Below are 17,168 nucleotides of genomic sequence, written 5' to 3'. Positions count from 1 at the left end.
TTTCTATGTATTATTCTGTGTAGTCCACATTCTTTGAAATAAGCATCTCTTACCTAAGTAACCAAAAAAGTAAAACCTGTAAAGCAGAAAAGGAAATCCTGCTGCCAGAAGTACCAGCAAGGAGCATAACAGCTACTGTTTTTTGAGAACCATCTATGCTCCAGGAAAGATATTATCTGGAGCCTTTGTCGGGTGCTAATGCATTTGCTTCCTAAAGGCTCCTAAGAAGCTGGGGATTGTCGTGAGCCCATTTTACAGAGTTGGAAACTGAGGTACAGGGAGCATTTGTGCTGCGCTCACAGACACACAGGGCACATTGGAGCCTGCCGCTGTGCTTCCTGTCACGTGCTGACTCAGCCTTCAGCCAGGTATCATCCCTGCCCTGGTCCACCCGTGACCCTCAGAGATATTACTGGATGCATCTGACTACAGAGTGAGTGGATGCGCTGGGAGAAACCCCTGGGCTTCTGGATTGCCTTTTTTGCTTTTGCTTCCAGAAATATACAGAGTTTGTGCCTTCTGCTCCTTGGGGACAGCCTTTGCCCCTGTGTCCCTGTCTTGATGGGCTCTTGGCACAGAAGCCAGGCCCTGTGTCACACTCCAGCAAAGAAAAGGATGAAACTTGGAGGGGAGAGTCGGCATTTTCTCTTTCACGGGGTACCACGTGTGCAGCTGTCGCTGAGTGACAGGCCTCCTCCACCAGGGGCCAGGAGAGAGCAGGCCTTCAAGTGGGCCTGGCTGCAGAAGACTCGGGGCCCACTGAGCAGGGAAACGGGGCACCCACAATGTATTTCCTTTCCCTGGGGTCTGCTAGCTCTTCTCCACCCAGCATAGCCACAGAGCATCCGTGGAGACCAGCATCTCTGACGTGCTATATCTGGACTGGGGTCACATTGGGCCCTTACATCTGCCTTTATTCACCCCTCCCCACAGGCGCTGTAAAATACATCTTATTACCATCTGCTGTTTTCAGATGTGAAAACACAGAGAGGGCGAGGGGCTTGCCCAGGGCTGCCCACAGTCACATGGTGGTACCAGGATTCATACCCACTTCCGGAACCAGATGGCTTCTGTCTGCGTCCTCGTGGTGTGAGGTGTGAGAAGCAGGTGGCTACCTGTGAGCGGCAGGGTTTGGGGTTGGGTATGGTTTTCCCTCTTTAATGTTGTTACCTGCTGGAGCTGGCTGGATACCCGTGCTGCAGGGGGCACGGGGGTCAGCTGTCCCTGGAAGCCAGGGGCCCTGGAGCGAGCTGCCTAACCTCTGTGAGCCTCAGTTTCTTTTTGGATACAGCTGTGGTGAAGGCAGCTGCCTCGTTGCCTTGGTAGAAGGAATCGTGAGATAACGATGAGATAATGGATATAAATCGCAAAGTCCAGTCCCTGGCATCACATCAATACAGTAAGCACTCGATAAAGAGTCAATAGCCATTTTGCTATAGGTATTTATATACACACGTGTGTGTGTATGGAATGTAATAACCGTGTTTTTGTGCAGAGAAAATATTACAACCTAACAAATTGTTGTGAAACAAATATCTACATAGCCTGAAAATAGACCAAATTCAAAATCAATGCCTAAGAATCCACCCCGCCCTACCACCCCCCCACCTCTGCCTCCTCCATCATAACTCCCTCCTTCCCTCCAGGGCAACAGTAACCACCATCCTGACTTCTCTATTATTTATTACCCTGTTTTATCTTTACAGTTTGACTTCCTAGCTGTATATCTCTCCATGGTTTAATTTTGCTGTTTTCAATTTTGTGTAAGTGGAATTACACCAGGGGGTATTCTTGCCCTTGTTCTTTTGGAATTATATCTTTTAAAATGAATCCGTGTTATTGATGATATGCTTTCTTTGCTGTATAATAATCCCATTATGTGAAGAGGTCACAGCTTGTTTCTCTGTTGTCCTGTTGATGGCATTGGTTGTTTCTAGTTCGAGGGTCTTGCAGTGTTGGGATGAGCATTCCTGGCTGTGTCTCCCAGTGCATTTCAGACTTTTCTGTAGGGTGTCTGCCTAGGAATTAGGTTTGTGGGTCATTGGGTGAGTTCCTCTTTAATTTTATAGACACTGCCAAAGTTTTGCCAGAGTGGTTGTCTAATTTACACTCCTACCAGCAGTGTGCAAGAGTCCAGATCACCTACATCCTTGCCAACACTGGGTACTGTCAGGCTCTTCAATCAGCTGAAAATCTAGTGACATTTCACTGGTCTTATAATTTACACGTCCCTGAATTCCAGTGAAGTTGAGCATCTTGTCATGTTCCATTGTTCATTTGAGTTTCCTCTTTTGTGAAGCATCTATTAAGGTTTATGGCCCTTTTCACTGCTTTGTCTTTTTCTTTCCTAATTTTAAAAAATAATCGTATTTATTTGGCTGCACTGGGTCTTCACTGCTCTGCAGGCTTTTCTCTAGTTGCGTGAGCCAGGGCTACTCTCTGGTGGTGGCGCATGGACTTCTCACTGCAGGAGCTTCTCTTGTTGCAGAGTACAGGCTCTAGAAGGCTCATGCTTCAGTAGGTGGAGCTCCCAGGCTCTGGAGCACAGGCTTAGCAGTTGCGGTGTTGCCCCTTGACATGCGGGATCTTCCCAGACCAGGGATCAAATCCATGTCTTCTGCATTGACAGGCGGATTCTTTACAGCTGAGCCACCAGGGAAGCCCTACAACTGGTTCATCCTCTTCTCATTGATTTATAAAAGTTTTTAAATATGGTCTTGATGTGAACTGTCTGATTCTCCTATACATGTTTTTAAGGATGTATGTTACATGTATATTTTCCCACATCTTAGATTTCTTAATGTGCTCTTTTGATGAATCTAAGGAATGACCTTCTTAATTTTAATATAGACCAACTTGTCAAGCTTCTCTTTTAGTGGTTTGCGCTTTGTTTGGTTTAAGAAATCTCTCCCTGCCCCCAACATTGTGGCAGTACTTTTGTCTGTTATCTTCCAGCAACTTTATTGTTTTGTTTTTCTCACAGGTCTCTGATCTGCCCGGAATTGATTCTTACATGTGTTGGGCAGCTGATTTTTTCCCCTAGGATTTCAAGCTTACTTAGCACCATTTATGGAAAAACACATCCTTTCCCCGACTGCTTCGTATGCACACTTTCCCATAAATTAGGTGTCCACACAAGTGTGGATCCGTTTCTGGGCTTTCTCTTCTGCTTCACTTGCATATTTGCTATTTCTTGTGCCAGCAGCACTCTCTTCTCATCATTACAGCTTTAAAAGCAGGCCTAATGTCCAGTAGGGCAAGTCTTGCCAATTCTTCTTCTTCTTGCAAGGTATCCAGGCTGGTCTTGGCCCTCATTGTTTCTATGAACAATTTAGAATCAGCGTGTCACTTTCTACAGACACACAAAAGATGTTCTTTAGTATTATTATTCATAACATATATCAGTAATAATAATAAAGTTGATTAATTCTTCCTGGACCAGGAAATTCCAAATACATAGAAGTCTCCATTTGGGTTTGGCAGATTTTTCTGGTTCTGCATGCCTGGCCTGACTTCTTGCTAGAGACTGTCATGTCAGGCCCCTTGGCACACTGCATCTAGAAGGAGGTGCCTCCCCAGTGCTGGGAGAGACACACACAGAGAACACTGTCCCAGGAAAAGCAGGAGGGACTGAGTCCCAGTCAATACCAGGTCTGAAAAATGACCTGCAAAAATGTCCCATGGTCACATAATTAGCAAGCAGATTTGTGCAACCTCTTGTTCTTAGAGGTTCACATGTGTATTAGCAGGTGTTAAGCTCTGAGGTTATCCTCACATTTGCTTAACAATTGTATTTGTTTGCCTATCACTGCTGTAAAAAGTTACCACAAATTTAGTGGCTTAAGGTAAGCCATATATGATCATACATTGTGGGTCAGAAGTCCACAATGGGCCTCACTGAGCTAAAAATGAGGGTGTTGGCAGGACTGCCTTCCTTCCAGAGGATCGTTTCTGGAGGGGAGAGCCCATTTTCCTTCCTTTCCCAGCTCCTGAGGGCACCCACATTCTGGGGCTCAAGGCCCTGTCTTCCGTCTGCAAAGCCAGCTGTGACTATTCAAGTCTTTCTCATGATGCCACGGCTCTGGTTCTGTGGTCTCATCTTCTATGACTCTGAGTTGCCTTCTTCCTCCTTCCACGTTTAAAGGTGATTACATTTCCAGAGTCTATGGAGTCACAAAGTGTTGGACATGACCTAGTGACTAAATAACAAAAGTGTGATTACAGTGGCCCACAGGGGTAATCAACATGATCGCTTTATTTTAAAGTCAGCTGATTAGTGACCTTAATTCCATCTGTAGCCTTTGTTCTCTGTGGTCAGTTATGATTACAGGTTCCAGGGATTAAGGCATGGACATCTTCGGGGAGTCTTGTTTTGCCCTCTGCACGATGGAAGCCTTAGCCTGCAAGCCCACTCACCCCAGCCTGCTAGCGCGTATAATGTCGAGCTCTGTGATTTACAGCGCACGGCACAGTGGGCGGTCTTTCTCTAGCTTCGCCCTCTTAGGCCCTGTCCTCTTCAGCACCGACATCATATGGTAGGTCAATTTGTTTATGGCCTTTCTTCTTCCAAAATACAAACTCCACAAAATAATCAGGGACTTTTTCTGTTTTGTCCACAGTCATATCTCAGCTCCTCGAGCAGTGCCTGGCACCTGTAGGTTCCATTATGTATTATTTTTCTCTTTCTTTTTTAGTTTTAAAATTATGAAAATATGATAACACTTTTACGGGAGACTGGGAAAATACAGAACAAAATCACATATAGTTCCAGTATATATTACAATTTTTTTTAAGTAGATAAATTGAGATTTTTAGTTGGAGTTTCGAATGGTTGGAAGTCTCTCCAGTAAGACAGCGAGCTTCTCCAGGGCAAATCCTTGTCCAGTTCATCTCTTCTTCCCCAGTGTCCAGAGGGGGCTGGTTCTAAGTCAGAAAATTGTACAACATGGGTGGCAGGTTTACAGCAGAGAGTCCCAAACTTTCTTGGTTCATTATACCCTTGAAGTGAAGTGAAAGTCACTCAGTCATGCCTGACTCTTTGCGACCCCATGGACTATACCGTCTAAGGAATTCTCCAGCCCGGGATACTGGAGTGGGGAGCCGTTCCCTTCTCCATTGTACCCTTAGTGTTTGATTTTTCACAGAGCCCTGCGTCTGCAAGATATACCCAGTCTTTGTGGCTTATCAAGCTGTTCGCTTCAAATGACTTAATGTAATACTACTACTACTACTAAGTCACTTCAGTCGTGTCTGATTCTGTGTGACCCCATAGACGGCAGCCCACCAGGCTCCCCCGTCCTGGAAAAATAAGACACATTACTTGAAAGAAAAAATATTTATGTTTTTGTTTTTTTAAATTTTAAAAAGTATTTATTTCCTTGGCTGTGCTGGATCTCAGTTGTGGCATCTGGGATCTTGTTCCCTGACCAGGGATTGAACCCAAGGCCCCTGCACTGCCACCAGAGAGGTCCCATCTATTTCATTTTTAAGTAAGCACAATTACTAATAGGCTGTGTGTCCCTGCTGGGAACTACACAGCTTCTTAAACCTTGGAATCAGGTGGGACTCCACCACCCTCATATCCTGTGTTCTGCATTGATTTCCATGTTTGCTGTTTATCACAGCAACTACTCAGTTCACTAAGACAGGATGTAGTTGAATGTAGCTCAATCCAGTGTTGAAACCATCAGCTACCTTGAGCGGGTAGTGGCGAGTAGTTGTACAAGTAGCATCTGACAAATGTCAGATATCACTGGGTTTCCCTCGAAAACTTAAAACATTTTGCTGCACCCCTGTGAGTTCACAGTCGTATCCTGGTGTGCCTTGGCCCACAGTTGGGGAACTGCAGATTTACACTACCCTAATTTACAGAAGGCCTGTGTTCAGAGCAGGATGCCAGAGTTTGATCATCATGGGAGTCACTCCATCCCCTCTCCCTTCGTTCAGTCATCATGTCCCTGGGAAGCCAGGTTAACATCAGAATGCTCTTGGCGGGTGGGCAGTCAGAGCATGGGGTGGACTCTGGACGGCCAGTCTGTCTGGACCCTCGTGAGACTTGAGATCACGGCTGCCTCCTACTTCCCTCTCTGCGACCTGGCCTACCCCCAGCTCCAGCCCCTCTTGCCTGCTGCTGGTTTTAGTAAATGAGGCATGGGAGGAGAGGGAGGACTGGGAACCCAGGTGTGGTGGCCTTCGTTATAGAGGAAGAGACATAAGGGACGCCTATTTAGTATTTTCATGACTCTTTCTAGGTGCCAGACCCTGTTCTCAGAGCTTTACAGATACGAGGTCATTAAGTCCTCCCTGCGGAGTAGGCCTCGTATCATTCCCATTTTACAGATGGGGAAAGCTGAGGCACCAGGAAGTGACTTCCCCAGAGCGCCCAGAGCTAGGAAGTGGTGGGCCTGGGATCTGCACCCAGGTGTCCCCTGCTATCTCCTGAGCTGTCTGAGGGGATGAGAGAAACACGGCTGCGGGGCACACTGCGCTGCCTCCTGGCTCCTTTGTTGGGAAGGGAGGTGCTGAACCTTTCCTTCTGCTGTGAAATGGGCCCAGGAGACTCCCCCATCGAGGTCACTGAATGGATTACAGGAGATTAAGCTTGTAAAGCAGCGGGCTTAGAGTGGCAGCACAGGAGGGGGCCACTCTCCTTTCTCTGATCTCTGCCTCTCAGGCTCCCCTCCCGAACATACAGCCTGGCAGACAGTAGGGGGCAGCAACGCGCCACTGAGTAACCTACACCCCCACCCCTCACCCCACCCCGCTACAGCGACCCCAGGACCTGGAGGTCCTCACCATTCAACACAGGGATGCTGGGTGGATTTTAGCGCTGGACCGTCTGTCTTCTTAGGCAGAGCGGCTGTGTGTTTTGTTTGGTTTGGTTTTGGGGAGGTGGGGGGTGGTTGCTAAACAAGAACAAAATCACAGCCTGGTGGGATGAATGGACAAGAGAGTGAGGAAGCACATTCCAAAGTGCCTTTCTGTAAGATCACAGCCGACCTCACAGGCTGTCAGGGGAACAGCATCCTCTGCAGACCCAGGACTGTGCCCTCTGATGCTGCGTGATCTGAGCTGTTACCCTGAGATATTTCTGCAGCAGAAAGGGTGCTTCCTGATGCATGAAGCCATCCCCACTACTGGATCATCCCTTGGAGAACATTCTGGAATCTGTTGCTACTAGAGGTTCAGTTGGCATATCTCTGAGGAAGAGCTGCTTTTTAAAAAATGCACCCAGAGACCATGGATAGCTGTATGTGTACGGCTGAGTCCCTTCACTGTTCACCTGCAACTATCCCAGCATCATTTGTTCATCGGCTGTACCCCAATACGAAACAAAAGGTTTAAAATAAAAAAGATAAATTAAAGATGTCCCCAGAGATTTCAAACAAGGAGGGGGTGCCCGTTGCACAAAAATGCACGTCATACATCTTTTTGTTTGTTTGTTTTGGGGATGAGATTCTATGACTTTTCTTTTTTTCATAATTTATTTATTTTTATTTTTTGACTGTGATTTGTCTTTGTTGCTACACAGACTTTTCTCTAGTGGCAAGTCGGGGCTGGCTGCTCTCTAGTTGCCGCGCATGGGTTTCTCATTGCTATGGCTTCCCTTGATGCAGAGCGTGGCCACTAAGGCGTGCGGGCTTCAGTAGTTGTGGCACGTGGGCTCAGTAGTTGCTATTTCCAGGCTATAGAGCACATGCTCAGTACTTGTGGCTCCCAGGCTGGCTCCAGAGCACAATGGTTGTGGCACACGGGCTTAGTTGCTTCGCGACATGTGGGATCTTCCAGAATCAGGGATCGAACCCATGTCTCCTGCATTGGCCGATGGATTCTTTACCCCTGAGCCACCAGGGAAGCCATGCTATCGGGTTTCTTTGGGAGAGAGTTCTGTCCTGTTAAAATGGAGAGCCACAGTCCAGCATTTCAGAGACCCGAGCCCTGTCCTAGAGGAACCGGATGGAGCGGTCACCTTGGCACGTGGCTCCGCTGCAGTGGCCTCTGCCTGTTGGAGCTACCAGAACGGATGGCTGACCTGTCTGGGCCCCACAGGGCTCCTGTGGGCCCCTGAGCTTGAGGGATGCCCCCCGTTTGTGTCATAAGTTGCAGAAGGACAGGGCACCCAAGGCCTGGAGTCTCCAGCTTCCCGTGACACTGGCCTGTCCACACTCTCCGCTGCCCCCACGTTGGGGAGGGGCAATACACTCTCAACACCAGCTCTGAAGCTCATTGGCTGTTTCTTTTCCTTGACACTAAACGCTGGGTCCTTTGACCTATTCAAGATTATAATTTTTATTGTTCACTCTGTGGGGGATGGAGCAGTGATTGTTACATTGATTGTGGGGGTATTTAATTTGCATGCAAAGAAGCATGTTACCATGTGAGGAGGGGGCGGGGGTGGTGGTGCTGGAAGTCGGAGCAAATGCCAGGAGCATGGAAGGGGAGTCAGAGGGATGGTTCTGGGCAAGAGAATTGTGTCCCTGTCTTCAAGTCCCTTTCTTTGGGAACGGCCTGAGTAGTCAGTTTACTTCTGACCAGTGGCTCCCCTCTGCCTTCATCTGTGTCCTGCTCAGGACATAACTGGTTTCAGGATTTGCCCTGAAGCAGCAAGTCCCTCAGTCTCCCTTGGGTGCTGCTCTTACCTTGGACACCCCCTGTCCACACTCTTGACCCTGTATCTTTCTCAGCATCTCTTCCTGCTTCCCTTTCCTTCATCCATCGAGTAGAGCCAAGATCACTCTTCTCCCTAACTCGGCCCAGCTAAGGTCAATCCTCCTAATTCTTCTAGCCCATCTTTGAAAGATTCCCTACATTCTAGACCCTTCCAAAAATACCCCCACTTCTCTCAGTTTTCTCTGTTCAGTTATTTCAACCTAAGTTGTGACAAACCAGAGCAAGTGTTGTAATAAAGTAGGTTTGCTGCTCTCTGGATTCCTATAAACAGGAATAACTGGGAGACCAGGCTCACCAGCTGGGTACAGGAGTGGCTATCTTGAGACACTTGAACTTCTAGATTGCTCCAAATCTAAGAGTAGGATTTCACTGAGGGTGGATTCATTCCTCAGTGGAATTCACAGGATTCCATTCCTGTGATGGAAACCATCCTCTTTCATCCCTTCCTTCATCAAACAGCATTCTTTATAAGACATCTTTAAGTACTTGCTTTGGGATTCTGGGTTCTGGTCTAAAAGTGAAAAAGACCTGGTTTCCTTTGCCAAGTATGTAGAAATCAGCCAAGCTCCTGTCTAGAGTTCTTTTTCCTTTGAGTATAGTTGCTTTACAGTATTGCCTTAGTTTCTGCTATACAGCAAAGCGAATCAGTTATATGTATACATACATCACCTCTTCTTTAGGTTTCCTTCCCATTTAGATTACCACAGAGCACTGAGCAGAGTTCCCTGTGCTACACAGTAGGTTCTCGTTAGTTACTAATTTCATACATAGTATCAATGGTATGTGCCATGCTGTGCTAAGTCACTTCAGTCGCGTCTGACTCTGTGTGACCCCATAGACTGTAGCCCCCAGGCTCCTCTGTCCATGGGATTCTCCAGGCAAGGATGCTGGAGTGGGTTGCCGTTTCCTTCTCCATCAATAGTGGATGTGTGTCGATCCCAGTCTCTGAATTAATTCCACCCCACCTTCCCCCTTGGTATCTGCATGTTTGTTCTCTGTCTGTGTCTCTCTTTCTTCTTTGTGAATAAGATCGCCTGTAGCATTCTTTAGATTTCACATATATGCATTAATGTATGGTATTTGTTTTCCTCTTTCTGACTTACTTCATTCTGTATGACAGACTCTAGGTCCATCCACATCTCTGCAAAAGGCACCATTCCATTCCTTTTTATGGCTGAGTAATAGTCCCTTGGTTTCTTTAGTTTTGTTTTCTTCTCCCTTCCAAGTCAGTGAGCTCCAGGAAGGTTTGGATTTTATATTGTTTGTTTCAACACTGAGTCCTCTCCCTAAGAAGGCTGGTTGGTGCAAAGGAACTCAATAAGTATTGATTGAGTGGATAAGTATTTGAGCAGATCCATCTCTGGAGATTTCAGGCTGAGTTAGTCTACTCTGTGAGCAAACCAGAATTACCCTCCACTGAGCTCAGATTCCCTCTGGTCAAATCCATTTCCTACCCTGTTTTTGATGTGCCCACATAGGCCTGTTAGATGTGCCCACATAGACCTGTTAGCCTGCACCCTCCAGGCTGTCTGCTTGTTGCCCCCACAGGTAACCAGCTTCCTAAGAAAAAAGCACTTCTTTACTGTTAGTTTTATTCCTAGGGCCTTGTGAACTGTCAGTGCTCAAGTTGAAATTTGGTTACGTGGAGAACCAAATGATGGCTTTTTAGTTTGGGCTCATTGTTTTTTCCAGAATGAACCAAAAGTTTTGTGCAAAATTGCAGGTACTGTATCTATTAGATACATATCAGGTGGGCCAGAAACGTTGGGGTTTTCCCACACGCTGTTAAAGAAAAACCAGAATGAGTTTTTTTGTGAACCCAGTGCTTAGGCACATGCCTGGTACTATCTTCTCAAGTCCTATGAAAGAGCTTGAGTCCTGAACAGCTGTTACAGCAACAACAGAGAGCAATTCCAAAAATACGAGTGGGAGGGGCCCGCAAAACTGAAATTAATAAAATGTCTAATTAAATGTGCTCAAAGCATGCCATTATGTCAGCTTTGTTATGTGCTAAATTTAATGTCCATAAACATTTCATTACATTGGAGAATAATTTGTGGCTTCAACTTTTCTCACTTCATAAGAATTCCTGAGTGTGCACAATAAGGGCTGAGACGTCTTTGCCAACTGTAAATTAAGTGAATTACATAAAGCTAAATCAGTGTGAGTGCAAAATGATAAAAATCCTTCCCAAAATGTTTATGGCCGAAAAAAAAAATTTTCATGATAAACGTGGATATATTTTATTGGTCTGATGTGACATGGGGTGGAGTCCTCTAAAAGTACGTGTGCTGCTGCTGCTGCTAAGTCGCTTTAGTCATGTCCGACTCTGTGTGACCCCATAGACAGTAGCCCACCAGGCTCCCCCGTCCCTGGGATTCTCCAGGCAAGAACACTGGAGTGAGTTGCCATTTCCTTCTCCAATGCATGAAAGTGAGAAGTGAAAGTGAAGTCGCTCAGTCGTGTCTGACTCTAGCGACCCCATGGACTGCAGCCTATCAGGCCCCTCCATCCATGGGATTTTCCAGGCAAGAGTACTGGAGTGGGGTGCCATTGCCTTCTCCAAAAAGTACATGTACTGGGGGCCTAGAAATATTTCAGAGCAACCTACGGAAGCTACAGAATTCCTGTGTGATAGTGCTTCAATAGGGTTTCCAAAAATTAAAATAGTAGCTTTCCCCTCTAGGATATTTAGACTAATTCCTCTGATATCATTTGTCTAATCAAAGCTCTCATCTGATCAATGTAAAACAGTTTTCTCACGCTTTGACAGTTTTGCTCATTGAATGTCTTCTGCTTTTAATCTAATCTTGGTTTCATCTTCTTTCAGGAATCCTGTTCACGATGCTGGTGTTTGGACCAGCCTGTGGATTTATCCTGGGCTCTTTCTGTACCAAAATCTATGTGGATGCAGTCTTCATTGACACAAGTAAGGAATTTATCTCAATTTCTAAGCCCCACCCGTAAGCCCTTTCCCCTTCACAAAGGAGCCCCAGCCCTCTGAGTTCTAAAGCCTTCCTACTAAGAAGCAACTATTTAATGCAACCTCCTCTCTAGCTGGTGGCCCCCTTGAGATTAGAGAAAAGATGGTGAGTGTTGGTTCAGAGGGCCTGGACTCAAGCCTGTATTCTGCTCATGTCTGCCTAGAGGCTTAATAACCCCCTGGAGTTGATTTCATTCTTCAAATCTGAATTTTCCTCATCTGTAAATTCAGGGTAACAGAACTTATATCTGCGTTCAGGACTGTTGTAAGGTAAGTGAGGGGACAAATGTGGAAATGCCCGGTAAACACACATGGCCACTGAACGTTGGTCCATGAACCCATAAGAGGACCCTGTTTCTTAAACTGGAGCACCTAAGTGCAAATGTATACATGGGATCAAGGAGACCGCCTTTGAAAATTGTTTCTATAAGACACTGTTGTGGTGGGCTTTAAAGAAAACATGTGCTGTGTGCTAAGTCGCTTCAGTTGTGTTCGACTCTGTGCAACCCCGTGGACTATAGGCCGCCAGGCTCCTCTGTCCGTGGGATTCTCCAGGCAAGAACACTGCAGTTCGTTGCCATGCCCTCCTCCAGGGGATCTTCCTGACCCAGGGATCGAACCCATGTCTCTTGCATCTCCTGCATTGGCAGGCGGGTTCTTTACCACTGGCACCACCTAGGAAACCCTAAAGGAAGTATATCATATTTCAAACCTATGTGTTTGAAGTGTTCTTAATGGGAAGATTAAACGTGTTTTTCAGCCTCCTCTGGGTGCCCTACTTTAGCGCAGCAGTTGCCAAACTTTTTGGCACCAAAGACTGGTTTTGTGGGAGACAGTTTTTCTGTGGACCGGCAGTGAGCAGTGGTAGATGGTTTCAGGACGATTCTGATAAGGAGCGCACAACATCCATCCCTCTCGTGTGCAGTTCACAGCGGGGTTCTCGCTCCAATGAGAGTCTAATGCTGCCACTGATCTGACAGGAGGTAGAGTTCAGATGGCAACGTGAGCAATGAGGAGCGACTGTGTATACAGATGGAGCTTCGCTCACTTGCCAGCCACTCACATCTTGTTATGCACCCCAGTTCCTACCAGGCCACTCACCAGTACCAACCAGTCTGTGGCCCTGGATTGAATAGCATGCTAGTCTATATGGACTAGGCTATGCGGTTGTTGTTGAGTAGTCACTAAATTGTGTCTGACCGTTTTGCAACCTCATGAACTGTAACCCACCAGGCTCCTCTGTCCATGGGATTTCACAGGCAACAATACAGGAGTGGGTTGCTATTTCTTTCTCCAGGGGAATCTTCCCGACCCAGGGATCGAACCCAGGTCTCCCGCATTGCAGATAGATTCTGAACCACCAAGGAAGCCCCAGGCTATGCAATGGTAACAGGAAATTCCCAAATCAAGGTGATTTTATGCAACCAAAGTCTGTTTCTCAGCTGTACTGAACATCCAGTGTAGGTTAGTGGTATTTGGGGTGAGTAGAGGGTGGGACTGGCCCCTGGTAGTCCCTCCAAGACCCAGGCTCACAGAAGTTTTATCTGACTGTTGCCTGCCCAGTTGCCAAGAAACCAGCTCTGCCTCAGAAATGACATGCATTGTTTCTACTCACATTTCAGTGGCCCCAGCAAGCTGCCTGGTGTGTTAATCTATTGCTTTATGGCAGATTACCCCAAAGTTAGTGACTTTAAGCAAGAGTTATTATCTCAGTTTATTTCTCTGGGTCTGGAGCCCAGGAGCAGCTTTGTTCAGTCACTGAGTCGTGTCTGATTCTTTGTGACCCCATGGACTGCAGCATACCAGGCTTCCCTATCCTTCACCTTCTCCTGGACTTTGCTCAAACTCATGTCCATCGAGTTGGTGATGCCATCCAACCATCTCATCCTCTGTCGCCCCCTTCTCCTCCCCTCCTCAGTCTGGCTGGTTCCAGCTCAGGGTCTCTTATGAGGCTGCAGTCAAGGAGTTGACCTGGTCTCAAATCATGAGAAAGCACACCTGGAGGGGCTCTGCTTCCAAGCAGCCCCAGTGGCTGTTGGCAGCCCTGGGCAGGTGGACTCTGAGGCTGGCTCCCATTGGCCTCTCTGCAGGGCTGACCTCAGCACGGCCTCTGGGGAGCAGACAGCCCAGGATAGGGTGAGAGCCCCTGAGACAAAGCCGAAGTCTTTTGAGAACCTAGCCTCGGGAGTGACACCTTGTTGCTTCTGCTGCATTTTGTGTTAGAAGCAAGCCACTTGTTTCTGTCTACACTGGGGAGAAGGAATCCTTCCACAAGGACATGAATTCCAGAGGTGGGGATCACTGGAGGCTGTCTTAAGCACTGCCCACCAAACTGTTGCTTAGTCGCTCCAGTCGTGTCTGATTCTCTGATCCCATGGACTAGAGCCCACCAGGCTCCTCTGTCCATGGGATTCTCTAGGCAAGAATATGGAGCAGGTTGCCATTTCCCTCTCCAGGGGATCTTCCCGACCCTGGGATCGAACCCCCTATGTCTCCTGCGGCTCTCGCACTGGCAGGCAGATTCTTTACTACTAGCGCCGCCTGGGACCCCACCATATGTGGTCACAACTCAACCACACGCCTGCAGAAGGGCGCTGTGTTCCAATGCAACTTAGCAAGCCGAGAAGCCACATTCCCTTCCTCTCTGAAAACAGCGTGGGAAGCCATTCCCCTTCTTCTCATCCTGATCTATTCCCAGGATCAATAAGAACTCTCAGTCCCCCGGTTCTCCATTCATCATCTCTCGACAGTGCTAAATTTACTAATTCACCCCAAAGACATTGTGTGGTTTTAAATCCAATCAAGTCACTTTGTGATTCACTCCTTTAGTTCCACTGATATATTTACTGGTAACTAATGATGTTACAAATTTCCAAACGGAGGGGGAAAAACATCAAATGCAGCCTTATTTATTTATTCTTTTAGAGCACTGGGTCTGTTCAGGAGGTGATTGAATGCTGCAGTTTTGTAGCTTTGGGTTGGCCCTTTGATCCTATTCCTAGCGAATGGGATGAGGGGGTGACCTGGTCAGAGAAACCACACAGGTGAGAGTCAGCTCCCATCTTGCCTATGGACAAAAAGCCCACTTCTGCCCTGCACCAAAGGCAGGACAGGACAGGAGTCTCGAAGGAAGGGAAGGAAGAGGGAACCTCCCAGAGCATGGGGAAGGCTGCCTGGGATGAGAAGGCAAGTATCCAGGCAGCCAGTTTTGCCCTCAGTGTATTGGCAGGGCCCCTGTGGATCCAGACTTGGGGAATACCAGCATCCCTGAGCCAGAAAGAACCTCAGACTTCACTCTCTTCCAACTCTTGCATTTTATAGACAAGGAAACTGATTCCTAGAGAGGGGAAGTATGGGCATACTAAGTCATTTCAATCGTGTCCAACTCTTTGTGACCCCTATGGACTGTAGCCTGCCAGGGTCCTCTGTCCATGGGATTCTCCAGGCAAGAATATTGGAGTGGATTTCCACGCCCTCCTCCAGGGGATCTTCCCGACCCAGGGATCGAACCTGGGTCTCCTGCGGCTCCTGCCATGGCAGGTGGATTCTTTACTACTCACGCCACCTGGGAAGGGGTGTACCCAATCTGAGAGGTGTATCTATAGAAAACCCAGATCCGTGAGCAATGGGTGGGTGTTTCCACTTTAAGACCCCGCCCTCTCACTAAGATTCTTCTTGGGAATGAAATAACATCTTTTCCTCAGAGCCTGGAGTGGCCGAGAGGCACACGCGTGGCTGGAGGGGGCACCGCCTGTCCACTCGCAGTCTGCTGGGCAGCTGTTCCTTTGCTCAGGCTGGGGTGTCGTCCCCGCCCATTCTGCGCCACACCTGTCCTCACCCTTCAGGCCCAGGTGAGGCACTGGCATCCGTGGTCCTCTGCTCACTGGCAGTTTGAAGCCTCCGGTGCCTGAGACGGATGGGCACGTTTCCATTCCGTCTGGGCATCCTGCTGATGGCTGCCTCCCCCCTCATGAGTAACAGTGGACTTCCAATCTGATGAAACTCTAGGGACAGATGGATGCCCGTGAGTCACCCTCTTTGTCTGCCTCCTTTCTGCAGGCTCCAGGAGGGCTGGTGCTGCTCTTTACCAGCAGAGGGCACAGGAATACAATTTATTCTGTTAGGACCCAGTCAGAATTCCACAGTTTGCAGGGTGTTAAGTCTCTTCATTCATGTCTGACTCTGCGACCCCACGGACGGTAGCTCGCCAGGCTCCTCTGTCCCTGGGATTCTCCAGGCAATACTGGAGCGGGTTGCTGTGCCCTCCTCCAGGGATCCTCTCTATCTAGGGATCAAACTCGCATCTCTTATGTCTCCTGCATTGGCTGTGGGTTCTTTACCACTAGCACCACCTGGGAAGCCCCCCAGATTTTAGTGTTTCCCCTCTTGTGCCTGAAACTTGTCACTCTATCTACGAGTGGATCAGTGCTGTATTTCAAGGACCAGGTTTTCAGTTCTCTCAGGATGACCCTTCCCTGTCTTCCTCACCAACTAAGACAGAGCACCTCTTTAGGGCTGTGCACCCGTCATGAATGCACAGGCCACACACACAGCCATGTGTTTCTGAAATTCAAGCAGAGAGCTGGGCAAGGGACTGGGAAAAGCAGTAGCCTGGGAATTGTGTGAGGTGGGCAAGGCAGGTCCCTGGAAGGCCCTTGTTCTGGGGCAGCTGGAAAAGAGACTGTGGCTTCCACCAGGCAGTCTGGCAGTGGTTGAGGAATTGTTGTTCAGTAGCTCAGTCTTGTCCTACTCTTTGTGACCCCATGGACTGCAGCATGCCAGGCTTCCCTGTCCTTCACCGTCTCCTGGAGTTTGCTCAGACTGCCATCCAACCATCTCATCCTGTGTCATCCCCTTCTTCTCTTGCCCTCAGTCTTTCCCAGCATCAGGGTCTTTTCCAATGAGTCAGCTCTTCGCATCAGATGGCCAAAGTATTGGAGTTTCAGCTTCAACATCAGTCCTTCCAATGAACACCCAGGACTGATCTCCTTTAGGATGGACTGGTTGGATCTCCTTGCAGTCCAAGGGACTCTCAAGAGTCTTCTCCACACCACAGTTCAAAAGCATCAATTCTTCGGCACTCGCCTTCTTTATGGTCCAACTCTCACATCTTGTACATGACTACTAGAAAAGCCACAGTTTTGACCTTACAGAAAAGGTGAGACACATGAGGGAGCCCAGTTGGAATCTGTGTGTTGATGAAGCTGGGGGGTGCAGGGGAGGCAAGTGGTTGTCGGGACAGACCAGCTGTGGAGCCGAGGTACACCGTGAGTACCTCCCCTGGGGGTACTCAGACAAAGGGATTCTGCCGTTGCTGCTGCCTGTCGTCTGCATGGGAGTGTGTGTGGCTTGTTTGACCCTTCTCCTTAAGGATAGAAACCTCCTTGCCCAGGCTAGCGGGGAGGGAATGATGGTGCCTGCAGAAGTTCCTTTCTGGAATATGCTTGTAGAACTGAGATGAGTGAAGAGCAAAACATAGAAGAAAGAAGGACTTGGTAGAAGAGTGGGATACCAG

General features: G+C 48.0%; 1 protein-coding gene across 2 annotated transcripts in view; it reads left to right on the top strand.

The window, feature by feature from the left end:
- The window catches only part of SLCO3A1 (solute carrier organic anion transporter family member 3A1), a 377,208-nt gene that overhangs the window by 275,475 nt on the left and 84,565 nt on the right, over nt 1–17,168 (top strand). For both annotated transcript variants that reach the window (XM_027520729.1, XM_027520728.1), the window contains exon 3: nt 11,501–11,599. In XM_027520729.1, the coding sequence (XP_027376530.1) occupies nt 11,501–11,599 (99 nt within the window). The remainder of the gene's footprint in view (nt 1–11,500; nt 11,600–17,168) is intronic.

The sequence above is a fragment of the Bos indicus x Bos taurus genome, chromosome 21, assembly GCF_003369695.1.
Source record: "Bos indicus x Bos taurus breed Angus x Brahman F1 hybrid chromosome 21, Bos_hybrid_MaternalHap_v2.0, whole genome shotgun sequence".
Lineage (NCBI taxonomy): Eukaryota > Metazoa > Chordata > Mammalia > Artiodactyla > Bovidae > Bos > Bos indicus x Bos taurus.
The sequence above is the reverse complement of the archived record's forward strand: the minus strand, read 5'-3'. Positions and strand labels throughout refer to the sequence as shown.